This window comes from Rattus norvegicus, chromosome 1 (assembly GCF_036323735.1).
Source record: "Rattus norvegicus strain BN/NHsdMcwi chromosome 1, GRCr8, whole genome shotgun sequence".
Classification (NCBI taxonomy): Eukaryota; Metazoa; Chordata; class Mammalia; order Rodentia; family Muridae; genus Rattus; species Rattus norvegicus.
In genome coordinates, this window is record NC_086019.1 from 167,842,897 (window position 1) to 167,867,719 (window position 24,823).

The following is a 24,823-nucleotide window of genomic DNA, read 5'->3' on the forward strand; positions in this document are numbered from 1 at the left end:
GGGCTCTTTAAAAAATAGCACAGGATAGTTATGTTGGAAACACATATCTAAATATGCATGTGCATTTATCACATATATTTATAATAGAATAAACATTGAAGTAATTTTAAACACAAACAATATATTTCACAGTCAAAACTTCGTTGGAGGCAACAATTTAAAAAACTAGGTAGCAGCAACAAATGCGTTGATGTAAATATCTGTTAAAGAATGTTCTCAAATCACTGACATCATTAATAAATCATTACAAACATAGACGAATGAAGTATATGGTGAGCTGTTGTAAACCTGCTGTAATAACTCTGAAAGCAAGCTCTTGCCAACTACCTACTTTTATTCTAAAATAGAAACTATCAACCTAAAAATACTGAAGCTGGGCAGATTTGTTTTGTCTTAGAGGACATGTAAACAAAATTTTTATAATTGATGTTTCAAACAAAATAAGTACTTCAAAATATTGCTGTGTGGCTGTGATTGGTGAAGTAAATGAATAAGTGAGGAATACTCCAAAATAGGAAATATTATCATTTTAATTGGAGCCCTTGAGTTGAGAGAGGCTAAGTACTAGACCTATGAGCATAAGGGACTGCAGTTCAGGAGGTAAGAGTGTGGTCATCCCCATTTTATGACGCTTTCTATTAAACCACAGGCAGAAAGGAGATGAAACAATTGAATCTATGCTGATGGAGGTGAGAGAAGAGAGGGTCAGGAAAGAGAACCAAACATACTTCACAGCATGCTGAAGCTGATGTAGGCTGAGGGAAGAGAAGGAAGGAAGGGAAAAGAAAGAATATCCACATATGATGCCTGGGCAGCTGCAGCTGCTCATATTTTACTGTATGCCCCAATTGAAATCATTCAGTCAATGTACAGCCCAGAGTCTTTAGAAACACATAAAATCTAGATGTGGAAACTACTGAATAGTGGGTTAGATGAATAATCAGTTACTTATATAGCAATGTGTCTTCAATAATGGGTTATCATACAATTTATTGTTTAAACATGTACAGCTTTCAGAGTGAAATGGGGTTCTTTCATAATGAAGAAAATGTTAAAGCCATGAATATCTGGTGGCAAGCAAAAAAGTATACAAATTCAAAGGGACATTTCCAGAATCACTATCCTTAGAGATGTACTTCATCCCTAAGAATTTCATAAGAATGAATTTTTATTTATTTTCATTTAAATATCATTAAATATCAAAACTTATGTTTACTAACTATTTCGTAAGATTTGGGATGGAATAAGGGATGGATTTACTATTTCTACATTGAATTAGCATATCTGATGAAGAAGAAAAGTTGGACATGTATGCACATATACACCAGTAAAATTTAAGATATAAGTACAACATTTATCATTCAAAATCAAGCTTGTAGTGATGTTTTGCATTTCTCTCTTCCTAACAGAAAACTTTCCTGTGGGAGAATTACACCCAGAGTTTATAGATTCAAGAATAATCTCTGCCTTCTGAGTTTGTGATTCAGATCAATCCCTTTTTTGCAGGAGAACAAATTGGCAATTCCCTGTTGGATTGGACGGGTCTTAACACTATATATGATGAGATTGAGCACTGGTGGCACAAACAGATAGATGCTCGACATGAGTGTGTGAACCACTGGTGATGCATGCTTGGCAACGCGATGCATCACAGACACACCAATCATAGGCACATAATATATGAGCACTGCACAGATGTGTGACACACATGTGTTGAGTGCCTTTTTTCGACCCTCACCAGATGCAATACCCATCACTGTGTAAAGAATGAGCCCATAAGAGACCACAATGAGCAGTGAGTCGAGCCCAAATGTGGACAGAACAATGGCCGACCCCAGGATGCTGTTAAGCCTAGTATCTGTACAAAGAAGTTGGATCAAGTCTGAGTGGAGGCGATCGGAATGGGAGAGAATATTTATATGACAATATGGTAGCTGTCGTAAAAGGATTGGAAGTGGGGCCATGAATGCACACTCTTTAGTGTAATACCCAGACCCATGGATATGATCAGAGGCAGAGTTAAAATGGCTGTATAGCGCAGAGGATTATAGATGGCTACAAAGCGGTCATAACTCATGGCTAACAGGACTCCTGATTCCATGCCAGAGAAAGTATGAATGAAGACCATTTGTGCCAAACAGCCATCAAAGTCAATTCTGTAGGCATCAAACCAAAGAATGCCCATAACAGTGGGCAGTGTGGACACAGAGACTCCCACCTCAGTAGTGGTCAGCATGAAGAGGAACAGGTACATTGGCTCATGGAGAGCTTACAGTCTTAATGAACTGCTGCCATGATTAGGCTGTTGCCCACAATGGCAACCATGTACATGATGAAAAAGGGAGTGGAGAACCAGCCATGTTGGACTTCTAGTCCTGGAATGCCAGTCAGGAAGACAGATAGGAGGTCAAGACTTTCATTGTTCTCTGCTCTCATGACACCAACAGTAGAGGTAAGTTTTCACCTGCATTTGAAACAAACTAACGTTAGCTCAAACCCTTGGGTTCCCAATACTCACCTGTCCCATAAAAAGAGGCATTTCAGATTGCTCAATCTTATGAGAAATTGCTGTTTTGTTTGTTCACTTATAAAATGAATGTGTACTATTCTCATACTCAATGTGTATAAGGTAGAGAATATTGTTATTCAGAGCTAAGTTTCCTGGTTTCTAAGGTGGGAAAACTGAACGATACCTTGATCTAGGGTAGTCATCACAGAGTTGAATTGTCGCTCTATAACTGCAAATCTGTAACTGCAACTGTAAATCTGAGGATACCAGAACCCCTAGATAAGCAATTATACTCATGGGTTCTCACTCTGTCCAGACAAGATACATTGATTAAATTGAGATTCTGATTTTAGAAAGGTGAAGATTAACATTTTGGGTGAAAATGCAAATGTACAGCCTACCTCTGAATGGAAAATGTAGCTCAGTAAACCTATCAATGATGCAGTGCTGTGAAATGAGGTTTGACCCAGAATCCACGGACTGAGTAAAGATGTAGATAAACAGCTCAATTGGCCATCCAGGGACTACTCAAAGCTTTTACTAAATTTAGAATTATGTGATGTGGCTTGATTTAATGTAACATAATGAATGGAGGACAGCATAGTAAATCAAATATGTAATAAAAGAAATGTGAATAGTAGATGAAATGACACAGATATAATTGATACGAAAGCTGAGTAAATTCTAGTCATGTATTTAGTCATTCACAAGAGAATAGCTGTATACAGCACAGCTTCTGTGTGAATCCTCATGATTACCCATAATTGACATAAAATTGTCAATATATTCGAAAAATTTTAGAATTTCTCTTCTGGACAGATGAGCAGTTAGAGCCACGTAGAGCCAGCTAAGGGAATGTGAAGAGCAATGACCATGCAGAAAAGAGCTAGGCAACAGGAAGTCTGGCCAGAGCACCAGCTTTCCCAGTGTTTGCAGTCTTCCTGCAGAGCTCTGGTGAAATCACACACAACTCATCTTGAGTTTTCCTAGAAAACAAACACCTCCTGACAGGTAAGCTTCTTTATGCCTCTTATTCATAAGCTCCCTTGTTTCTACTTTACACGTTATATTCTCAACCTTTATTATATATTAATATTCAAGAATCTCGGTGATTCAGGTAATATCCCATGCCAACTAAATTAGGAACTGGATATAATTACCTTCATTTCCTGGGGTGAATGCAGCAGGTGCCTCATTCTTACCCCATGCAATGGCAATCTTTTACACTGCAATGACACTTACAAGCAACCCTCAAATCACCATCCATTCCCTTGTATTTCAGTAAGCTTTCATTCTGGATTGCAACGCTGCACTTCCTTGTTTTTCATCATCTGCTGGCCTCACTCTTCAGTATCTGCCTGGCCCTTTAAGGACACTCAAATATGCTGATCTCACCCACAAATGTAGCCTAGAGAAGCCATTAGTTTTATGCCTTCTTGGAGTCCAGTTAGACCAGTTTGTCTAATGGAAGCCTGAAGTCAGTAATTGAAAAAATAAATTCTCAGTACAAGAAAATGCAATAGATGATCTTCCTTTATATGTTTTTTGTCTTTATTATGTGTTGCTTTGTATCTGCTTAACTCACAGTAGCTCAGCTTATATGTTTTATTGGTAATCTCCCTATGGCATCTTGCCACCAAACTATCATCCATGGTCTACTCAATTACACTCAGTAATTAAATGTTTACTGCACTCTAAAAACACTGACTTCATCCTATCTTATTGTCTTATAGAGAAATTTCTTCTTTTAGGTTAGAAGATCCATGAAAACATTAGAAGATCTTAATTTGTGAGTATATATTTTCCTGTGTCTTTGTTTAATATCTATATCTTCTACTAGACTGGAACTTCAACAGAAAAAAGGGAGAATGCTCATTTTCTCCAATAAATCCTAAAAATTGCCTAAGATAAATTCATGGTAGATTTGTGTAAAAATGCCAGATGAATAAGTAATTTAATATTTAAGCATCAATTAAGAGTTCCAATGTGGAGCTTTATAATTCCTCTTTATATTGCTCAAACTAAATTATTTTGTCTACGTCTCTAAGTTTCTGACTGTTAACACTCAGGTTTTCTTGTCAAGATTCCCACTGGTCAATACATTTAACACAAATCAATAACGTGGTACACAGTTTGAATGGTGACAGGTTTTCATAATACTTAGTTAGCATAAATAATAAGCTATCAATCCTAACCTTTATGATATTTTATAGGACATTCTATATTCTGTTTACCAGTGACATTCTTGCTTCCGCAGCATGCTGTAGCATGTATAACACACTGGGACAATTACTTTTTATAATGTTTTACTCAGCAGTATGCTCCACATCCTTGAAAACAAGTATTCGCTTCTATTTAAAGCCTGTATTCTCAAGGTCACATATTGTCCTCGTAATGACTCTCCTTCAAAGTTATCTTCTTAATACTTTACAGATTCCCGCATCATTCTTAGGACAGTCTACAGTTCAAACTGTGGTGTCCTACAATTGATTTTACTGTTGATTTCCACAAAGGGAAATGTTTAGAAAACATTATTCAGCTTTCTTATTCTGAGAATCTCATTCTTTCCCATAATTGGTGTCCAGTTTTCATTAGGCAAACTTACCATGGTCTCATCTGGAGCTGATTGGCAATTCTGTGTAGGCTACATGGTTTATTTTCAGGAGGTGTGTAATTCCCAGCTTCCTCCTTTGCTTTTGCTTTTTCCCTGTGTTCTGTTTTGTTTGTTTGTTTGTTTGTTTGTTTGTTTGTTTTTTATCATTTGTATTATATAGTGCTGTGGTATCTGACGAGATGTTAAAACCTGTGAATGTGTCTTCCATGAGGATGTTTGGAAAACTAGTGAAATTCAAAAAAAATGGAAAATGAAAAAGTTGACTTCATAGCCAGTCACAAAGGTGATGGCTTTAATCCCTGCACTTGGAAGGCAAGGAAAGCAGATCTCTTAGTTCTGGGCTAGCCTGGTCTACGTTGCTAGTTACAGGGAAAGCTATATATAGACACCCTGTCTCAAACAAAACAAAACAAACAAATAGACACCATAACCTACCCCTACTAAAATGATAGACACACATTGCATTTGTACTACTGTCCTCCCTGTTGGACTCTGACCTCTTTTCAGGTCATGATTCTGCCTGACCAAGTCACTTCCTGTGACTGTGATCCCAACGTATACTTTTAGACAAGTAAAAGCATAACTAGATGGACAGAAGCTCTGATGTGATGCTCAGTCAAAACTGGAAGTCCTGGGTTCCACATTCTAGATAGTCATCACAGCAAAGAATGTCACAGGGGAGCGTTGGAGAATAAAGGGGACCTCAGTAGAAATGAGTAGGTTCAAGGATGAGAGGAGAAGAGTAAAAGGCGGGATAACAGGAAGGTCTTTTGAAGCTCATTTAAGGAATGTTTTCCCCAGAGTTAAAGCTACATTGCTTAAGGGCAGTGGAGATACTCAAAGGCAGATAAGCACACACAGGGGAGTGAGGAGGAGTGCTGGCAGCTCCTACTGAACTGGAGTTAAAATTCATTCCAGCTGTCTGCAGACCTCAGGCCTGAGGTTGCAGGCAAAAAAAAAAAAAAGAAAAAAGAAAAAAGAAAAAGTCTCACCCATTCTGTCCCATTCTGTGCAGAAGTTCATGGCTGTGGATTGGTGTGAGACATGACAGACCCATGTTGTTGTTGTTGTTGTTATATATCCTAACCACGGTTTCCCCTCCCTCTTCTCTTCCCAATCTCTTTACCCAACCTCTGCACTCCCAATGTAATCCATTCCTGTTCAGTTTCTCTTCAGTAAAGACTGTCCTCCATGGATGTCAACCAGCCATGGCATATTAAGTTACAGTAAGACTAAGCATCACCTCTCCTATTAAGGCTTGACAAGGCAACCTGCTTAGAAGAAAGGGTCCCAAAGGCAGACAACAGAGTCAGAGATATCCCCTGCTCTCACTGTTAGGAATCCCACAAGACACTCAAGCTGGGCACCTGTAACATATGTAAAGAGGGCCTCAATCAGGCCCATTATTGGCCCAGGATAGGTGATTCTTAGGTTTTCTTGTGGTTTCCTTTACCCCTCTCCCTCTTAAAATCCTTCCTTGAAGAATGTTAAGTGGGAAGAGAATGTATGGGGCATCTGTTAAAATTGGTGACACCCTCATGACATCATTCGAATGATGTCAGAAAAGAGGTTCAGAGTTTAGTGGAAGATATTAAAACTGGGGGATGTTTTAGTTGGCTTATATCATCATATTTGGTCCAGTTTCATGTGGCATGTCTGATGTAAGCTTAAAACCCAATGTCTAGGAACTGTGGGTGTGGTTAGTGGTAAGGAGTTCCTCCTTGCTTTCATACAGAACCCATGCTCTGTTTCCACCACCCACATTGTGTAACTCACAGCTTCCTTCAATTCCAAGTCAAAGAGTAACAGAATCCTCTGGCTTCCATCAGCGCATATAATTCAACAAGACACATACATACATAATTAGACCAATATAAATATTTCTTCAAAGGCGCAGTGTCTAAAAGAAGGAAATTTGAGTCTGATTCCATAACTAGAATGGTATGACAAGTAGATGTAGATTTTTTTAAGATTGATCAGTTCACAAAACTCAATGGTATTTCATGCCATGCCATGTAGCATTCATGCCTAAATATACTACCTTGTACAGCTGGGGCATAAATTTAAGAAAGATTGTTTCTGTAGAACACCTCATTCTTCATAGGAAAATGAAACTGACATTTGAAAGATATCTGAGAAACCAACTCTACTCCCTACCCTAGGAAGAAAGAAAATAATCAGTGTTGCATCTTCTTTAATCTCTGAATAACACAATAGGTAAACTGATCCTTCAGCTCCCAGTTGTCCAAAGAGCTTCCCAACAAAGATGCTGATGTGTCATTTTCCCAACTCTGCCAAGGCCCCATACAATTACAAATCCTGCACATTATACAGGCCTGCACATTAAACAGGATATTGAAGTTGTTCTACACAGATGCAGGGAAACAAGCTTCCTCTTTATATAATTTTTATATTATTAGATGTGAGTCTATCAGCATTTTAAATAATTAAAGTGTTTTGGACTCAATATTATTGAGGTACAAATATATAGTAGATATAGAATTCTTCTAGTTAGTTCTAACAAAGCCTCAAATAGAATTAACATAATGTTTATTCTTCAGATAAATGTCAAGTGCTTGCGACTGCCCTCTGAGAGGTTCCACCTAGTAGCTAACTCAGACAGATACAGATACACACAGCCAGTGAATGGAGCTTGGATAATCTTTTGGAAGGACAGGGGGAATGATTATAGGAAGACCAACAGAATCAACTAACCTGGACTCTAAATGTTCTCAGAGACTGAACCACTAACCGTAGGGCTGGACCAAGGCATACATATCAGATAGGCAACTTGGTCTTCATGTGGTCCCTCAAAAACTGGAGTGGATGCTGTTCCAAAAGCTGTTGGCTATCTGTGGGATATGTTTTACCTGAGCTGCATCATCTGGCCTCAGTGAGAAAGGATGTGCTTAACCTCACAGAGACATGATGTGTCAGAGTAGGAGGATACCCAGGGGTCCCCATCCATGGAGAGGAGAAAGAGAGGGGCATGAAGAAAGGATTGTGTGACTGGGTGACCATTAGGGGTTCAGTGAGAGGGAAGTAAAGTGAATAAGTAAAAAAATGAATAATAAAAATTTTTTTAAAAGTGAACTAACATTGAATAAACATCTAATACTTCTTAGCATCTTATTCAAGCATATAAAACCAAGAGGTACAATTGTCCCATAACTGAGCCAGATCTCAGAATGACAACTATTAACACAGCATATGTCAATGGAGGGAGAAAAAAAAACATCTTGCTCTTGCTAAAATTCAACCAAATAGAATGTACTGAATGCACTCGTAGAGCATCAACACCAAGCAGTGACAAAAGATACCAAGTTCCTCACTCATGGAGCCATGCAAATATTTTCTCCATATATTTTCAGTCTTTGCCACATTTTGTACTCCCTATAATAAAGTTTAGAATCAGTTTTAGTCAGAATTTATAATATCCAATATATGTATTAGCACAGATAAAATAATCCTTTGAATAAGAATTCTAAACATTGAAAATCTTGCTTCCGTGTTATGTTTTAAGGAAAGTGGTGACTGAGGACTTCCTGGAAAAGTTATGCCTGTGGCCTGACTACTAAGTTTTTATTTGCCATGAATGGATGCACTCTGAACTGGGAATCTGTAGTTGCTTAAGAGTGCAGGCTAGACTCACAGCCACTGTCTGGCATGGGAATTCAGTAGAGGACAGGGATTTAACATTGTAGGGGGATATCAAGCTGACAAACCCATAGGGAGCGCCTTTCCATACAGAATCAGAGCAAGAAAGATAGGTCATTTCCGAGAAAATAAGAAGGAATATTTTTAGGGAATCCAGGGAAAAGCATTCCATATTTAGAAGAATACAAAGAAGATGGTGGGGTCAGGCTGTCAACATATAGTAGAAAATAAAAGTTTTAACAGCTAACTTCCATTTCTAGAGATTGCATCATAAATATCCAGGCTGCTTCCTAGGGATACTCTGTGGAGAGATTTTGGTGCTGCTTCAAGGATATTGGCAAGAATTTGACATTGGGTTGGGACAAGTAGTAGGCTCAAGATCTTGCTCATCTTGATGAGTCCCTGAATACAGTAATCATGGGACCTAGATTATTTCTTTGTTTGTTCCTTGACTATTTTGGTTATTCTTTGTTCCTTGACTATTTTGGTTATTCTTTGTTCCTTGACTATTTTGGTTATGCTTTGTTTTTTCCTTGACCTAGATTGACCTTATTCTTGGCATGTATGTAGAATGATATAAAAGCAGACAGAAGAAAAATAAAGGTGCTTCAGCACTGGCTGGAGTCATGTTATAATATTGTATAATTGTCTTTTCTTTAATCCTCACTTTCTTCCTTGAGACCCTGTTGACTAACTAAACTGGCTTGGTCAATACCCAAATATCTGAGGCTGCTGAAACTTTGAGTCTCTTAACATAAATGTATACCAAGCATATGTGTTTTTTATTTAATATTCAGTAATTCTGTTTTATCTCTCGCACTCCAAATTATTATATTCCATATATGTGTATGTTTATATGTACATATTATATATACATATATGTATATATGTAATCAATTATATGCATCTTGGGTCTATTATCATAAAAACAAAAGAATCTTTTACAGTGAACATGTAAATCAACGCTTAATACCACTGGCTGGGAAGAAATGTAGATTAGATAGAGTCACACAATGTCAAGGGACATAGGACAGTTAATGGAGTGCTTGCTTAATGTTCATAAAGTCCTGTGTTTATAGTCTCCGGCACTTTATAAAATGGGGTGTGGTGGTGCAAACTTATAATAACAATTTGAGAAGCAAAGGCAGGAGAAGTAGAATTTTAGGGTCACCTTCAGCTACAAAGAAAAATTTATACCAGTCTCTATTACACAGAACCACCTAAATACTTAAGAAATAAATGAAATTACACAAACTTCCACAGTCAGATGTCCCTAGGTTACAGTTGCCACAACCCCTTCAACCCTAAATAGATAGCCATCCTTTGTCAGGGAGAAATTAAGTATGTCATATTCAATGACTATTTTATGCAGATCACTGTAAAGGGAGACTCACTTTCCTCCCATGCTGTTTCCTATTGAGAATGTGTGATGTCATTGGTTGATGTTTAATGTATGTGTATGTCACTGAGGTACGTGAAAAGCTTTGGCATATATTTTTATATCCCTATCTTTCATTAATCAAGTTCTGGTATATATGTTTCCAGGGTACCTCTTTCTATATAAATCTTATAAGTAATAGTGCAGTCAAAAGTTATCAGATGTATGTGTCAATTTTCATGTAGTCAAAATTCTCATTTATTTGTGTCCATTTTCATATAGGCAAAAGTTCTTGTACATGTGAGTTGATTTCCATGTGAGTAAATGCATTTGTACGTGTAACTTCTTGAGAAGGAATTGCTGAGTAAAGATTTCTGAAAACTTTACCTTTGGTAGGCAAAGCATTGCCATTACCCCACCTAAGATGCCATGCCCATTTACTTGCCAACCAGATCTTACTATTCTTAGGTTTTGCTCATACAACAAATACAAAGCTGCCTCTCACCTTTATCCCACTAGTTATTGCTCTTAACATATAAGAACTATGTAAACGTCATTTTTACTTTATATAAAATGTCTCTTCACGCCTGAAGAGAGATCCTACCTTCCTGAGAGGAAGCAATGTGTACCCTGTGCCGCAGCTGTTCCCTAAGAACACTGTGAGGGGACAACCCATTTGCCTAAACACTTGTGAATCTCCCAGAAGATCTGAACACCTCTTAGTGTAGTTGTGTTCATGACATGACCAGTGTTAAATGGTAACTGATTTCCAACAGTGGACAGTCTTTAAAACCAGTATAATAGGAAGACTAGGCCATTCTTAATAAACCTTGGAGAAGCATCACATTGCCAAGTGCCAGTTTCTCATTTTATACACATAGAATGCTTAAGGAATGTAACTGAAGACTGTGTTTGCTGTCACTATTCAGTTGCCTTTGTCAAGCTAGGAGACTCCATTCATTGAAGATAAACTATTTTATTTATTTTTTCACAACTATATAACTTCAATCCATTTTTTCTTTGCTCTAAACTTACTTTGATAAGCAGGCAGAATAGGAATTCACATAGATAATTTTTGCATTTCAAATTTAAGCTTGAATGATAGGAGATTTTTTTCAATAAATTAAGCATGCATCTGAGGTTCAGAACATTAGACTTTCTCCTAAGGAGCCCTGGCATGTATATGACTAAAATTAAACCTCTATCCTTGACCCCTATGGTAGCCCATCTTTATAGAACATTGTGCTAATTTTAAAGAGAACGTGCTTTTTTTTTTTGTGATTTGTAAAAGTAACTTTTATTCACCAGATATAATTGGCATCTTGGAGGCTTACTGCTGAATAAATTTCTATTATTCTGGAGTTTCTAGCTATTTCTGGACTCTTTTTTTTTTTTTATTAACTTGAGTATTTCTTATATACATTTCGAGTGTTATTCCCTTTCTCGGTTTCCGGGCAAACATCCCCCTCCCCCCTCCCCTTCCTTATGGGTGTTCCCCTCCCAACCCTCCCCCCATTGCCACCCTCCCCCCATAGACTAGTTCACTGGGGGAGAACATGCTTTCTAACCATAGCCAAACCTTGTGCTCTCTGTTCTATGTTCAGGTTTCCATATTCACAGTGCAGTGCAAAAACATCTCCTGAGCAAGAGAGGCTGTCTGATTGTCTCCCTTGAGGACTGAGGTCTGAGAGCACGATCCACATATGCCTGTAAGATCCTCGGGAGATCTCCCCATGGGTCTCTTAGATTTGAGCCTGGGATTGACAGTAACATAAAAACCACATGCAGACATGAGACAGAGAACAAATACTGAAGACCGCTGAGAGAGCACAGTGAGTATCAATGAGGGTGGACTCGTCCTGAAATGGATAGTAATAAGATGGATATCCATAAGAGGAGAAAAAGCTGAGAGAGAGAGGACATTCTATAGACACAAGAGGAGATTTAAGCAGACCTGTTTAAGAGGTATGTCATGGTGAGGTAGGGACGGACAGAAATGTGGCAGGTAGAACACAAGAAGCAATTTACATGGAGATTTATCACACACTATCACTGATGCTAAAAGTGGCCTAGGTACCTCTAATGCCATGCTTCATGGAACCTGTGTGTGATGGCCTGTGTCATCAGAATCTTGCCACCAAGAAAGGGGCTTTCGTTGGATGACATTGCACTTACTCCCCTATGATGCACCCTACTGTGACCATCTTTTCTGTTCTACAAAAGGCTTATCAAATGTCTCTGAAAGAGATGGATTCTAGACAAAGACAATAGATGAAAGGAATGAACAGAAATCAGCAAGCACCCTGTGGGGATTGGATGTTACAGTGTCCCCTAAATGAGTGCTTGTCAGTTAAGGACAAGCTGATGGAAGAGAAACAGTTCTGTGAGTTACTCAGTCCAGACATGAGCACACAAGAACAGAGTAAAGAAGAAGCAGAACTAGAAAGGGCATGAAGAGCTAAATAAACAATCCTACAAGCAAGCAGGCATCATTTTCTCTCCTGGTAGGATTGGCCAAAGAATTGACCCATGTGCAGAATTACTCAATAGACTATTATGTGTTTTATGTGCAGCAGAGGAAGAGTATTGCCACATTTTACCAATACTAAGCCTAGTTCTCTGCTCTTTCCTCCTCCTCTCTCTTCATTCTATGCTTCCATCAGTCTTTGTTCCTTCTTAATATAAATTCACTGGCTTTGGGTATACCTCTAGGTGTCACCCATACATGGATACACATGCTCAAATACATGTACTCACTTGCAAACCTGTATTCACACACACTCACAAATTCGTAAACACACACAAATACATTCTCTCCTCAGAACGTGTACTATCCACTAATTTACTCCTTTATCCAGAGGTCCCCCTGCCCATGGCACCTCTGCTAATACTTGTGCTAATGGTGTCTCTCCTTGGCTTAAGGTCTTGTGAAATCTCCATTCTCTTTACAAGGCATTGGATTTCATCCCCTTTCTTGGCTCAATTCCCATTATACCTACAACCAGGCCCACCTCTGTAGGACCACAGAGGATTCATATTCATAGCATATACTTGTGTCCCAACTTAACCCTTTTTCCACCCTTTCAAATTGCTACTCAAACTACAGAGAACCTAGTAGACTAATTTCCTAAAGATTTCCTGGCTTTCCATACCATATTATCTGCCATATTCAGAACCTTGGTGTGTGTGTGTGTGTGTGTGTGTGTGTGTGTGTGTGTGTGTGTGTGTGTGTTTGCACATGCACGCATGCTTGTGCAGGCACACGCAATTATAACACAGGAGTTATATATTTCACGGTTCTCTCCTGTTCTCTGACATCCCCAGTGATTACTGGCTTACCACACAGACTGTCCTGGTTGTATTTAACTTCAACACAATCACACATTCTACATATAAGGCTACATAGAAGGTTTTCAAAAGAAATCACTGTAGAAATTAAGGTATACAGTGTCACCTCAGAGAGTTAACTTTCAATTGTTCATAAAGGGTATGAAAAGCTCTCAGGGAGAACTTTCCCTCGGGATGGAGACCCTCCAACTTCAATGACCAGGCCGAGACACCACAGGATGCAATCAGCAAGAGGATTTGATTTATTGTCGGGATACACAGGTACCTGTGGGCGCTTCAGTCGCTCGGGGGACTGGCGCGCCCACGGAACCAAGGATGGGCTTTTTTATAGGATTTTGGGGAGCAGAAGCAAGCATACAGAAGCAGATGCATGGTTACAGGGATATCATTGGTGGATTCTAATGTTTCCTAGCTACCTTCCTGAAACATAACGGCTGACTCGGCCCCCAAAGGGTTCAGCCCGGGGGCAAGTTTCCTAGCTACCTTCCTGAAACATAACGGCTGACTCGGCCCCCCAAGAGTTTAGCCCGGGGGCAAGTTTCCTAGCTACCTTCTTGAAACATAACGGCTGACTCGGCCCCCCAAGAGTTTAGCCTGGGGGCAAGTTTCCAAGCTACCTTCTTGAAACATAACAACTGACTCGGCCCCCCACCAGGGTGTGGGACCTCTCCCGGGGCTTTTTCTTATTGTCAGGTGCTCAACCCCAGTCATCCTGTTGCCAGGCCTTCAACCAAACATCTCCTGCTTGGCAGCCGCTGTATACTCAGTGTTCTAACCTTTCCCTGAACCAGTCATCTTAAGTACAGCCTTGCAAAATGGCGTTACTGCTGCTAAGCTGGGGTCTTTCATTCCCCCATTTTTTTGCTAACTTTGAGTGAAATCTTTCACTCAACTTGGTCAAGAAATTTCTGTCTCTTGTTGTCTCAGCCTATGGTACTGCTGCGTCAGTACGAGGGTCTGAATGACTGAAAGTCTATCCCTCATGAACTGTACCAGCCTATTAAGGATGCAGGGTCCAAAAAGAAGAATTAGGAGAAGAATAAGTAGGGGTCCCATCAGGGTAGACAGGAGGGTAGCAAACCAAGGGGATCGGTTAAACCACCCCTCGAACCATCCCTGTTGGGAATCAAACAGTTTTTGTCTTTGGGCCAGGCGTTCTCGAAGCTTAGCCATATTATCTCTTACTATTCCAGTATGGTCTGCATAGAAACAGCACTCTTCTTTTAGAGCAGCACATAATCCACCCTCGCGGAGGAACAACATATCTAGCCCTCGTCTATTTTGGAGGACCACTTCAGACAACGATGTTAAGGACTTTTCTAATGCACTCACAGACTCTTCTATAGCTTTAAGATCTGCATTCATGGCTGCTTGTAACTGACGGAAATGGCCAGTTTCAATGAGTGCAGTGGTCCCGGTCCCTATACCCGCGGCCACTCCCCCCAAGGTGATTCCTCCTAGGAGTAAAGCTAAAGTCAGGGTGGCAGGCTCTCGTCGAAAACGAGTCTGTTTCTCAAAAAACGAGTATATATACTCGGATTCATGGTAGGTGACTTTGGGCCAAATTTCTACTAATACACAATAGTCAGAGGATTGGTTGAGGACTGTGGCTGAGATACAGGGTGTTAGTCCGGTATTGCAGGCCCAGTATGTGCCTTTTGGGGCTGCCAGGAAGTAGTTCCCGATGGGAATCTTCTGAGTGGTGTTGCAGAGGGTCTGGTGTGTGGGGGGTACATTCCCCAAGCAGAGCCCTCGTCCCGAGACCTCGGGCAGAGTTAGTCTGTGGCTGGGGGTATTGGCACAACTGTCTGGGGCAGCAGTCAGGTTGGTGTAATTTCCAATGACTGCTACCCCTTCATAATAGGGCGGACCGGAAACGAGACACAACCAGCACTCCTGAGTCCTAAAAGGGTCTGAATAGTTGAGAGCCAGATATGCACCAGCCACCAAATTGAATAATCGATCCCCGGTGCCTGGCGATGGGGAGATCAAAATGGTGGAGCCCCCCGTTGTGGAGAAGGGGCTTGTGGGAGTACTACCAGGGGCCTGGGTGACCTTAGGCAATGACGGGGGTTGGGCTTGTGCCGGGAGCGAGGGAGGCTTCTGATCTGGTAGAACTGGGTTGGGTCCAATGGGTCGAGTGGCCAGGGGAGAGACTTGTCTATTTAGAGAGAACAGACCCACCGGATCGGTCCCTGTGACGTATAAGCGCAGGCCCCAAGATTTGGGCCCGTCCCAGGTCGCTCTTCTACCTGAGTCGGTGAAGTGGAGGACGAGGGGATTGCATTTCGCGTCCCGTTTACACAAGGTGTAAGGAGGCCGACCGTCTCGTTTCAGAGTTATCAGGTCCCAAGATGAGGATGGCTTCCAATACGCATCCCCAGTAGTCTCACATCCCCACTGGGCACAGTACCCACTCCCCGGCCCTCCGCACTGCCGGCTCACTCTGTGTCCAGGGCAAACGTAGATCTCTTTGCTGTGGGAAGCCGGACCGCAACCATAGTAGGTGGTTGAGGGATGCCAATTATGGGTAGTGCCAGGCTCCCACTTGTAGTCTATCACATCACAAAGGTCAAAGTATAAGGGAGGGAAGGCATCGGCCAGTGTCCCCCTTACGGAGGTAGCATTAGCCAGCCTTCCTGTCATGAGATTAGTGACTATCCAGGTAATGTTATAAATGTGGTGGGGGCTTATTCCCCCACTGACTCTAGGCCACAAAAGGACTAGGAGGAGCCACGTAGGAGTTTTAACTTTAAGGGGTTTGGAGTGCGCTGAACTCTCCATGTCTGGGGTGTAGTGTTGTGATTAGTCAATTCCTCAGACCGGACTGCCTTGACGTGTGATGCGTGGATCCAAGCCGCGACTCCGTCTACCTTTAGGGCGGTCGGGGTAGTCAGGAGGACGGTGTAGGGTCCTTTCCACCGTGGCTCGAGATTCTTGGTCTGGTGTCTGCGCACCCACACGGTGTCTCCAATCTGGAACGGGTGTGGCACCACCGGATGCTCAAGCTCGTCCTGGTAAGCAGCGGCCAAAGGTCTCCAGACGTCTTTCTGCACAATCTGTAGGGCCTGTAAATGGGCCCTCAGAGAAGGGCTGTCAGTGAAATCAGCAATGTTTGAATCAAAGAAATGGACAAATGGGGGTGGTGCTCCATACATTATTTCAAAAGGAGTTAGACCATGGGGGCCCGGGGTATTCCGGGCCCGATAGAGAACTAGGGGAAGGAGGGTCACCCAATCCTTTGAGCCAGTTGCAAGCGTAAGTTTGGATAAAGTCTCCTTAATTGTTCTATTCATGCGTTCTACCTGACCTGAACTCTGGGGTCTATAGGCACAATGTAATTTCCAATCAATCCCCAGCAATTTGGCCACCAACTGACTTACGTGGGAGACGAAAGCGGGCCCGTTGTCCGACCCCAACGCTTGAGGCATGCCATACCTGGGAAAGATTTCCTCGAGGAGCTTCTTGGTGACCATTTTTGCAGTCTCGTGCTTTGTGGGGAAGGCTTCGACCCATCCTGAGAAGGTGTCTACAAACACTAGGAGATACTTGTATCCATACATACCTGGTTTAATTTCAGTAAAATCAATTTCCCAATGGATGCCGGGACGGTGTCCCCTAGGACGAACTCCTTGTCCAATCATGGTCCTTCCCGGGTTAACCTGAGCGCACGCTTTGCAACTCTCAGTCACCTTTTGTATCGCTTTGTCCCGATTCAAAAACCACAGATTTATCTCTTCCCGATCTAGTAAGGTTTTCATCTTCTTAAACCCCAAATGGGTTAATTTGTGTAAAAAAGAGATCAATTCAAAAGTCATTTTTATTGGCATAACTGTCTTTCCTTTGTAGACCCACTGTTTTAGTTGAGGGTGGTAGATGGCCCCCATTTTTTCTAGGAGCTCTATGTCCTCATGGGCATAAACCCAACTGGTTTGTCCCACTGGTGGGGGCGTGGGTTGGTCTGGGCTATTTAAGGGTAAGATTTGTTTGCTCATGGCCACTTCTCGCGCCGTGGCATCGGCCAGCCGGTTTCCTCGTGCCTCTGGGTTGTGCCCCTTCTGGTGTCCTGGACAATACATAATACTCAGTCTTTTGGGCAAGAATAGGGCTTCTAAGAGGGCCAGAATTTCAGCCTTATTTTTAATATCTTTACCCTCAGATGTGAGCAGCCCCCGCCTCCGGTAGATCTCCCCGTGGATGTGTGCCGTGGCAAAGGCATAGCGGCTGTCTGTATATACATTTAGCCTCTTACCTTTTGCCATCTTGAGCGCCTGAGTCAAGGCGATGAGTTCAGCCCGTTGTGCGGAGGTACCAGCAGGCAGGGCTTTTGCCCAAATTACTTTGTCCTCCGTAGTGACCGCAGCTCCAGCCTTTCGCTCTCCCTCTGCCAAGAAGCTGCTGCCATCCGTGTACCATGTGTGGTCAGCATTCTGAAGAGGCTGGTCCGATAGGTCCGGCCTGGTTCCATGTACTTCTGCGAGGATTTGTAGGCAGTCATGTTGTTCTGCCTCCTCTGGTAGAGGAAGCAAGGTGGCAGGATTGAGGGCGACTACGGGCCCAAACTGAACCCGTTCTGCATCCAGTAACAAGGCTTGGTAGTGGGTCATGCGGGAATTAGAGAGCCAGCGGTCTGGGGGCTGCTTTACCAAGGCCTCCACTGCGTGGGGTGCTAGGATGGTGAGTGGCTGTCCCAAAGTCAATTTTCCAGCATCCTTGATCAGGACAGCAATAGCAGCCACCATCCTTAGGCACGGTGGCCAGCCGGAGGCCACAGGGTCCAATTTCTTAGACAGGTAGGCTACAGGGCGTTTCCAGGGTCCCAACCTTTGTGTTAGGACCCCTTTAGCATACCCCTGTTTCTCATCGATGAACAGTTCAAAAGGTTTGGTAATATCAGGGAGACCCAAGGCAGGGGAGGACAATAAGGCCTGTTTGATGTTTTCAAATGCTTTTTGCTGCTCTGGTCCCCACTGGAAGAGCACCCCCGGTTTAGTGAGGGGGTACAAAGGGGCTGCCATTTCAGCAAACCCAGGAATCCAGAGGCGGCAGAATCCCGCTGTCCCCAAGAACTCTCGTAGCTGTCGGCCATTCTTGGGGGCAGGGATGCCGGCCACAGTCTGTCTCCTGGCCGGGGTCAGCCATCGCTGTCCATCCCGTAGCTGGTAGCCTAAATAAGTAACCTGGGTCTGGCAAATTTGAGCCTTTTTGGCAGAGGCTCGGTAGCCCAATTGTCCCAAAGTCTGTAAGAGGGATTCAGTTCCCCGTTGGCATGCAGTTTCAGAAGTGGCCGCTAGGAGGAGGTCATCTACATATTGCAGGAGTATGAGGGTGGGATGCTGAACCCTAAAGTCAGCTAAGTCCCGATGTAAGGCCTCATCAAAGAGCGTTGGGCTGTTTTTAAACCCTTGAGGCAGTCTTGTCCAAGTTAATTGTCCTGAAAGCCCTACTTCAGGGTCTTTCCACTCAAAGGCAAATAAGGGTTGGCTTTTCGGGCTCAGCCGGAGGCAAAAGAAGGCATCTTTCAGGTCCAAAACCGTATACCAAGTGTGTGTAGGGGGCAGTGTACTGAGCAAATTGTAAGGGTTTGGAACAGTCGGATGAATATCTTCTACCCTCTTGTTGACCTCTCTCAAGTCTTGTACTGGCCTATAATCTCCAGTGCCGGGTTTCTTTACAGGCAGAAGAGGCGTATTCCAAGGCGACCGGCAGGGAACTAGGATGCCTTGATCCAGAAGCCTCGTAATGTGAGGCCTTATGCCTTGATAAGCTTCATGTGACAGAGGGTATTGTTTTATGGAGACTGGAGTTGCAGTGGCCTTTAACTGTATAATTAAGGGGGGCTGTTGGAGCGCCAACCCCATCCCACCAGTCTCTGCCCAAGCCAGTGGAAAATTCGTGACCCAAGTGCCTATTTCTTGGGATTGTGGCTTGTCCTGTCCCAGTTCATATAGTCTATATTCATCCTCTAATTGTAGGGTTAGAACTTGAAGGGGAGTTCCGTGGGGGCCAGTTATTTGGGCCCCTCCTTCCTCAAAATGAATTTGTGCTTTTAGTTTGGTGAGCAGGTCACGGCCCAGCAGAGGGTACGGGCAGTCCGGAACATGTAAGAAGGAATGGGTCACCTTACCGGTAGCCAGCTGAACCCGGCGGTCCGTAGTCCATCGGTATTGTTTCTCACCAGTAGCTCCTTGTACCCAGGCCGTCCGGTCGCTGAGTTGTCCTGAAGCTTGAGTGAGGACTGAATGCTGGGCTCCTGTGTCTACCAGGAAAGTAACCGGCTGCCCCCCAACTTTAAGCGTTACCCTGGGCTCAGGGGGGGACTCCTGGCCCTGACCTCCCTAATCTTTATCTAGCGCCAAGAGGGAGGTTCGTGGTCGAGGCTTTCGGGGTCCGCCAGGCTTCTTGGGGCACTCTCTGGCCCAGTGCCCTTTCTCTTTGCAATAGCCACATTGATCTTTATCCAGCTTCAGCCCCTTTCGAGCTCCCCCCCTATCTCCCTTCCTTTCTTGGCCCTGAACTATGGCGGCCAAGATTCGACTTAGTTCTTTGTTTCTTTTTTTATCTCTCTCTTCCCTCTCTCTGCGAACTCTATCTTCTTTTTCTTCTTGTGTCTCTCTCTTATTAAAAATCCTTTCAGCTTCTTTAAGTAAATCCTGTAATGTATAGCCCTGCAAATTTTCTAACCTCTGTAACTTAGTCCTGATATCTGGAGCAGCCTGCCAGATGAAGGACATAGAGACACTCGTCATTTGTCCTGGGTCATCTGGGTCATAGGGAGTGTACATACGGTAGGCCTCCTTAAGTCTCTCTAGAAAGGCGGAGGGAGTTTCCCCTGCTTCCTGTAATACCTGTTTTACCTGAGCCAAATTAGTAGGGCGTCGTGTAGCCCCTCGGAGACCCGCTAGAAGCAACTGGCGATAAAGGCGTAGGTGTCCCTTACCTTCGGCTGTATTAAAATCCCAGTTTGGTCTCTTAAGTGGGAATGCAGCATCAATTTCCTCAGGCAGCTGGGTGGGACGCCCATCATCTCCCAGAACATGCTTTCTGGCCTCTAGGAACACTCTTTGTTTTTCTTCTGAGGTTAAGAGAGCCTGTAAGAGCTGTTGGCAGTCATCCCAAGTAGGCTGGTGGGTAAGTAAAACAGATTCTATTAGGTCGGTGAGTGCCACCGGATCTTTGGAGAAAGAAGGGTTGTGTTGTTTCCAATTGTAAATGTCAGCTGCTGAAAACGGCCAGTATTGGGTCTGGCCACCGGTTCCCTGTCTAAGTGGAAAAGCCTGGGAGGTTGTATCTGGCATCACCTCGCGCTTATTGCGCAATCTCCCTGCGACAGGGGAGAAACCCTTATCAGACTGTGGCCCGGCAACTGATCTGGCCGGCAGCTCTGCCTCCTCCGTTTCAGCCGGGCCTGTAGGTAAACGATATGGGGGAGGAGGATCTTCAGAGAGAAGATCTATGAGAGGGGAGTTTGAGTCTGCCGGGAGGACAGGTTTCTTAGAAGGCTCTGATTTAATTAGAGTGGGGTAGAGAGAGGAAGACGGGGCCAGCAAACCGGGCGGGGCCGAGGGGACAAGCTGGGGGTTGAGGGGAGGCCAATTCGGGTCCACGAAGGGTTCCGCCCAAGGGGGGGGGGTATAAGGCAAGACTCTCCCAAGTGATAATATAAGGAACCTGGTCAGGATGTCCGTGGACGACCCGATCTTTAACCTGTAAAATAATGATCTTATTAAATGTGCCATTCACTGGCCATCCGGCTCCGAAGGTGGGCCACTCGGATGTGCAGAGAGTCTGCCATTTTCCTTTTTTAACCTCGACGGACTGGTTGTGTGCCCGGTCGTGGACGTCTTTCCAATGATCAAGAGTGAGACTTAGGGGCGTTGTTAGGGACTGTCCCATGTTAGTTCTAAGGAAGATTAGAACACAGAGAAAACAAACAACACCAACAGTCAAACAAACAACAGACAGGCGTGCTGCACGGCTTTGGTACCAAACTGAAAGCAAAAAGTCAGATAGAGGTGGCAAAAGTCCGGGGCCCTCTGAAAGCCAAAAATACAGAGTGCCGTTAGTCCGGATCTTTCTCAGATGGAGGTGGCAAAGGTCCGGGGCCCTCTGAAAGCCAAAAATACAGACAGAGGTGCCGTTAGTCCGGATCTTTCTCCTCTCCCAGATTGGGGCCCGAAAAGTCGGGCCCCTAGCACCCTTGGAACGTCTTCCAGGGCTGCGGGGCGAGAAGTCCGAGCTCGTCAGCTCCTTCTTCGTCCCGCCCAAATTCCAAACAACCTGGCTGAGCACTCACAGAACAGACCTGGCTGAGTGCTCACAGAACCTGGCTGAGCGCTCACAGAACAGACTTGGCTGAGCGCCCACAGAACAGACCTGGCTGAGCGCTCACAGAACCTGGCTGAGCGCTCACAGAACAGACTTGGCTGAGCGCCCACAGAACAGACCTGGCTGAGCGCTCACAGAACAGACAGAATAAGGTAGAACGAGACAAAATTAGACAGACAGACAGACGTCGGCCGGCTTACCTCCCAGTGGGTGGTCGGTGGTCCCTGGGTGGAGGATCTCCTTTCCCGGCCAACGCACCAAATGAAAAGCTCTCAGGGAGAACTTTCCCTCGGGATGGAGACCCTCCAACTTCAATGACCAGGCCGAGACACCACAGGATGCAATCAGCAAGAGGATTTGATTTATTGTCGGGATACACAGGTACCTGTGGGCGCTTCAGTCGCTCGGGGGACTGGCGCGCCCACGGAACCAAGGATGGGCTTTTTTATAGGATTTTGGGGAGCAGAAGCAAGCATACAGAAGCAGATGCATGGTTACAGGGATATCATTGGTGGATTCTAATGTTTCCTAGCTACCTTCCTGAAACATAACGGCTGACTCGGCCCCCAAAGGGTTCAGCCCGGGGGCAAGTTTCCTAGCTACCTTCCTGAAACATAACGGCTGACTCGGCCCCCCAAGAGTTTAGCCCGGGGGCAAGTTTCCTAGCTACCTTCTTGAAACATAACGGCTGACTTGGCCCCCCAAGAGTTTAGCCTGGGGGCAAGTTTCCAAGCTACCTTCTTGAAACATAACAACTGACTCGGCCCCCCACCAGGGTGTGGGACCTCTCCCGGGGCTTTTTCTTATTGTCAGGTGCTCAACCCCAGTCATCCTGTTGCCAGGCCTTCAACCAAACATCTCCTGCTTGGCAGCCGCTGTATACTCAGTGTTCTAACCTTTCCCTGAACCAGTCATCTTAAGTACAGCCTTGCAAAATGGCGTTACTGCTGCTAAGCTGGGGTCTTTCAGGTATGGAAATCAAACAATGAGCCTTTTGATCTCTTGGCATTCTATGGTCTTCTCCATAGAGCTTGTCACTCTCAGTGTTTTTCATTGAGCTCTAATATCTTATAAATATAAAACTTTCAAAATGAAATATATTCCATTATGACTATTTGCACTGACCAATCAAAGCAAGCAGAAGTATAAAAACAGAGGGAAAGATCATATACATTTAAAAAGAAAATATGTCTAACATCTAGAAAAACGAAAGAGATATTGAGTCTATATTAATCTCTATTCAAAAGTGCCTGGGAGTCAGGTGGTAGTGGTGCACACCTTTAATCCTAGTACTCCAGAGAACAGGAGGATCTCTGTGAATTCAAGGCCAGGCTCTTCTATAAATTGACTTCGAGGACAGCCAGGTTTACACAGAGAAACTATGTCCCAAATAAATAAATAAATAAATAAATAAATAAATAAATAAATAAATAAATAATCCTGAGTCCTCACTGTTCTCAAATCAGGCTAGATAGCCTTAAGAATCCAACATGCTCTGCTTAATTCCTGGTTGGGTGAACAATCTTGTCCTTGCAAAGTACTCGGGGATGGAGGGTCCAACATGATTCATCTCAGATTTCTTTTTTTTACTGTTTTACAAATGACAAACACATCTGTAATTTGGATGCTTTTCTTCAACTATTTCTAAGTTGTTAAATATAAAAATGAATCAATTTATGTGGATTATTAATACTTTGTACTAGGAGAGCTTCAAAAACCTTAGCTATGGTGACTTGTCTTTTGATTTATGGTTTATTGGCATTCTTCCTCTTTACCATTCTTTTGGTCATTCTCACTGGTGTCTATAACTTCTGCATAATTTTCTATCTTATGAAAATTTCATTTTGAAGTATTTGCCTATATTTATTTTTTATGGAACAGTTTCTAGATTTTAAATTACATTGACTTAAAGGGAAAAAAACTTGTAAATACTTTAATTTTTCCTCATTGAAAGAAATTCGTTTCTGTTTTTAGTTTTTTTCCATTTCCCCCAATTTTATGTTATTGATGTTGTTGTTGCTGCTGCTGCTGCTGCTGCTGCTGCTGCTGCTGCTGCTGCTGCTGCTGCTGCTGCTGCTGCTGCTGTTGATGTAGCTACTACTGCTCAAATTCTTAAGTGAGTTTTCCCAGAGTTGTAAAGTTGGCATTTATGGATCTCTTGGGGGACATGAGGTAGTATAATTATAAGAAATAATTAAATACTTGTAGGTTCCTGATAAACATATCCATTTTTATTCATTCAACATTCCAAAAAGTTAGACCCATTCATTGGTTAGATTTACAGAGTAAGATCTGTATTCATCCTCTAGAGGCAGTGTAGAGAGCCCTTTGAGACTCCTTAATCTATCCAAGCTCTCCAAAGTTGCTCATTAATTCTTCCCTCAGACCACTACATCTAGGCTTCACTTCCCATTACTCTACTAAGGCCAAAATGCCTTTGTAAGTGTTTCTTTTACAGAAAAGTTCTTTTTACACAATGCCCATTGCTTCCTCTTTCAGTTGTATTTAATTACTAAATTTTAGATTTCCTTACAAATAGATTTTAACTAAACTATCTTAATGTTCTTTTTTCTCCTTTTTCTGAAGTTCTGGTCTGCATTATCATGTTAACTTCTAGTTTCCACCTACATGCAATCAATTAGAAGTTCCAAAGACTTCTCCCTGTATCATTGGGCATTCATCTATGAGCCAGTCCTTGTGGACTGTACCTATGAATATTAAACTCTTGACGTACAAGGCAAACCTAGGATGTTACCTCCAGAGTTCATTCCTACTCCTGTGCTCCATAAAAGAAAAATTATCATTATACTTCGCACAATTGCTGAAGCCAGATACCTGGAAGAAATCTTGGTACTTTCCAATTTAAACACAATTCCATCTGAGTAAATGTCACGGAGCACTAAACAAATCATCTTTCCGTGATATTGGTCAGGTACAAGAGAGACAAAAATTTTGGGTTTGCTTCTTTGCTTGTTTAAAATTCTAATAA

At 43.0% G+C, this 24,823-nt stretch overlaps 3 protein-coding genes and 1 pseudogene across 5 annotated transcripts in view; all 4 read right to left on the reverse strand.

Annotated features, from left to right (window-relative positions):
- The window catches only part of Hbe1 (hemoglobin subunit epsilon 1), a 177,272-nt gene that overhangs the window by 148,077 nt on the left and 4,372 nt on the right, over positions 1–24,823 (reverse strand). The gene's annotated exons all lie outside the window — the stretch shown is intronic.
- Or51k1b-ps1 (olfactory receptor family 51 subfamily K member 1B, pseudogene 1) lies at positions 1,443–2,436 on the reverse strand (annotated as a pseudogene).
- LOC134484818 (uncharacterized) lies at positions 14,183–23,624 on the reverse strand. Its single transcript, XM_063280714.1, has 3 exons — positions 23,610–23,624; positions 17,759–19,844; positions 14,183–17,572 (listed from the first exon to the last, which is right to left on the reverse strand). The coding sequence occupies exons 1-3, from the start codon at positions 23,622–23,624 to the stop codon at positions 16,230–16,232; spliced, it is 3,444 nt and encodes a 1,147-aa protein (XP_063136784.1). The 3' UTR covers positions 14,183–16,229.
- Positions 14,487–16,152, reverse strand: LOC120099899 (MLV-related proviral Env polyprotein-like). Its single transcript, XM_063280713.1, has 2 exons — positions 14,889–16,152; positions 14,487–14,503 (listed from the first exon to the last, which is right to left on the reverse strand). Exons 1-2 carry the CDS (start codon positions 16,150–16,152, stop codon positions 14,487–14,489), a joined length of 1,281 nt encoding a protein of 426 aa, XP_063136783.1.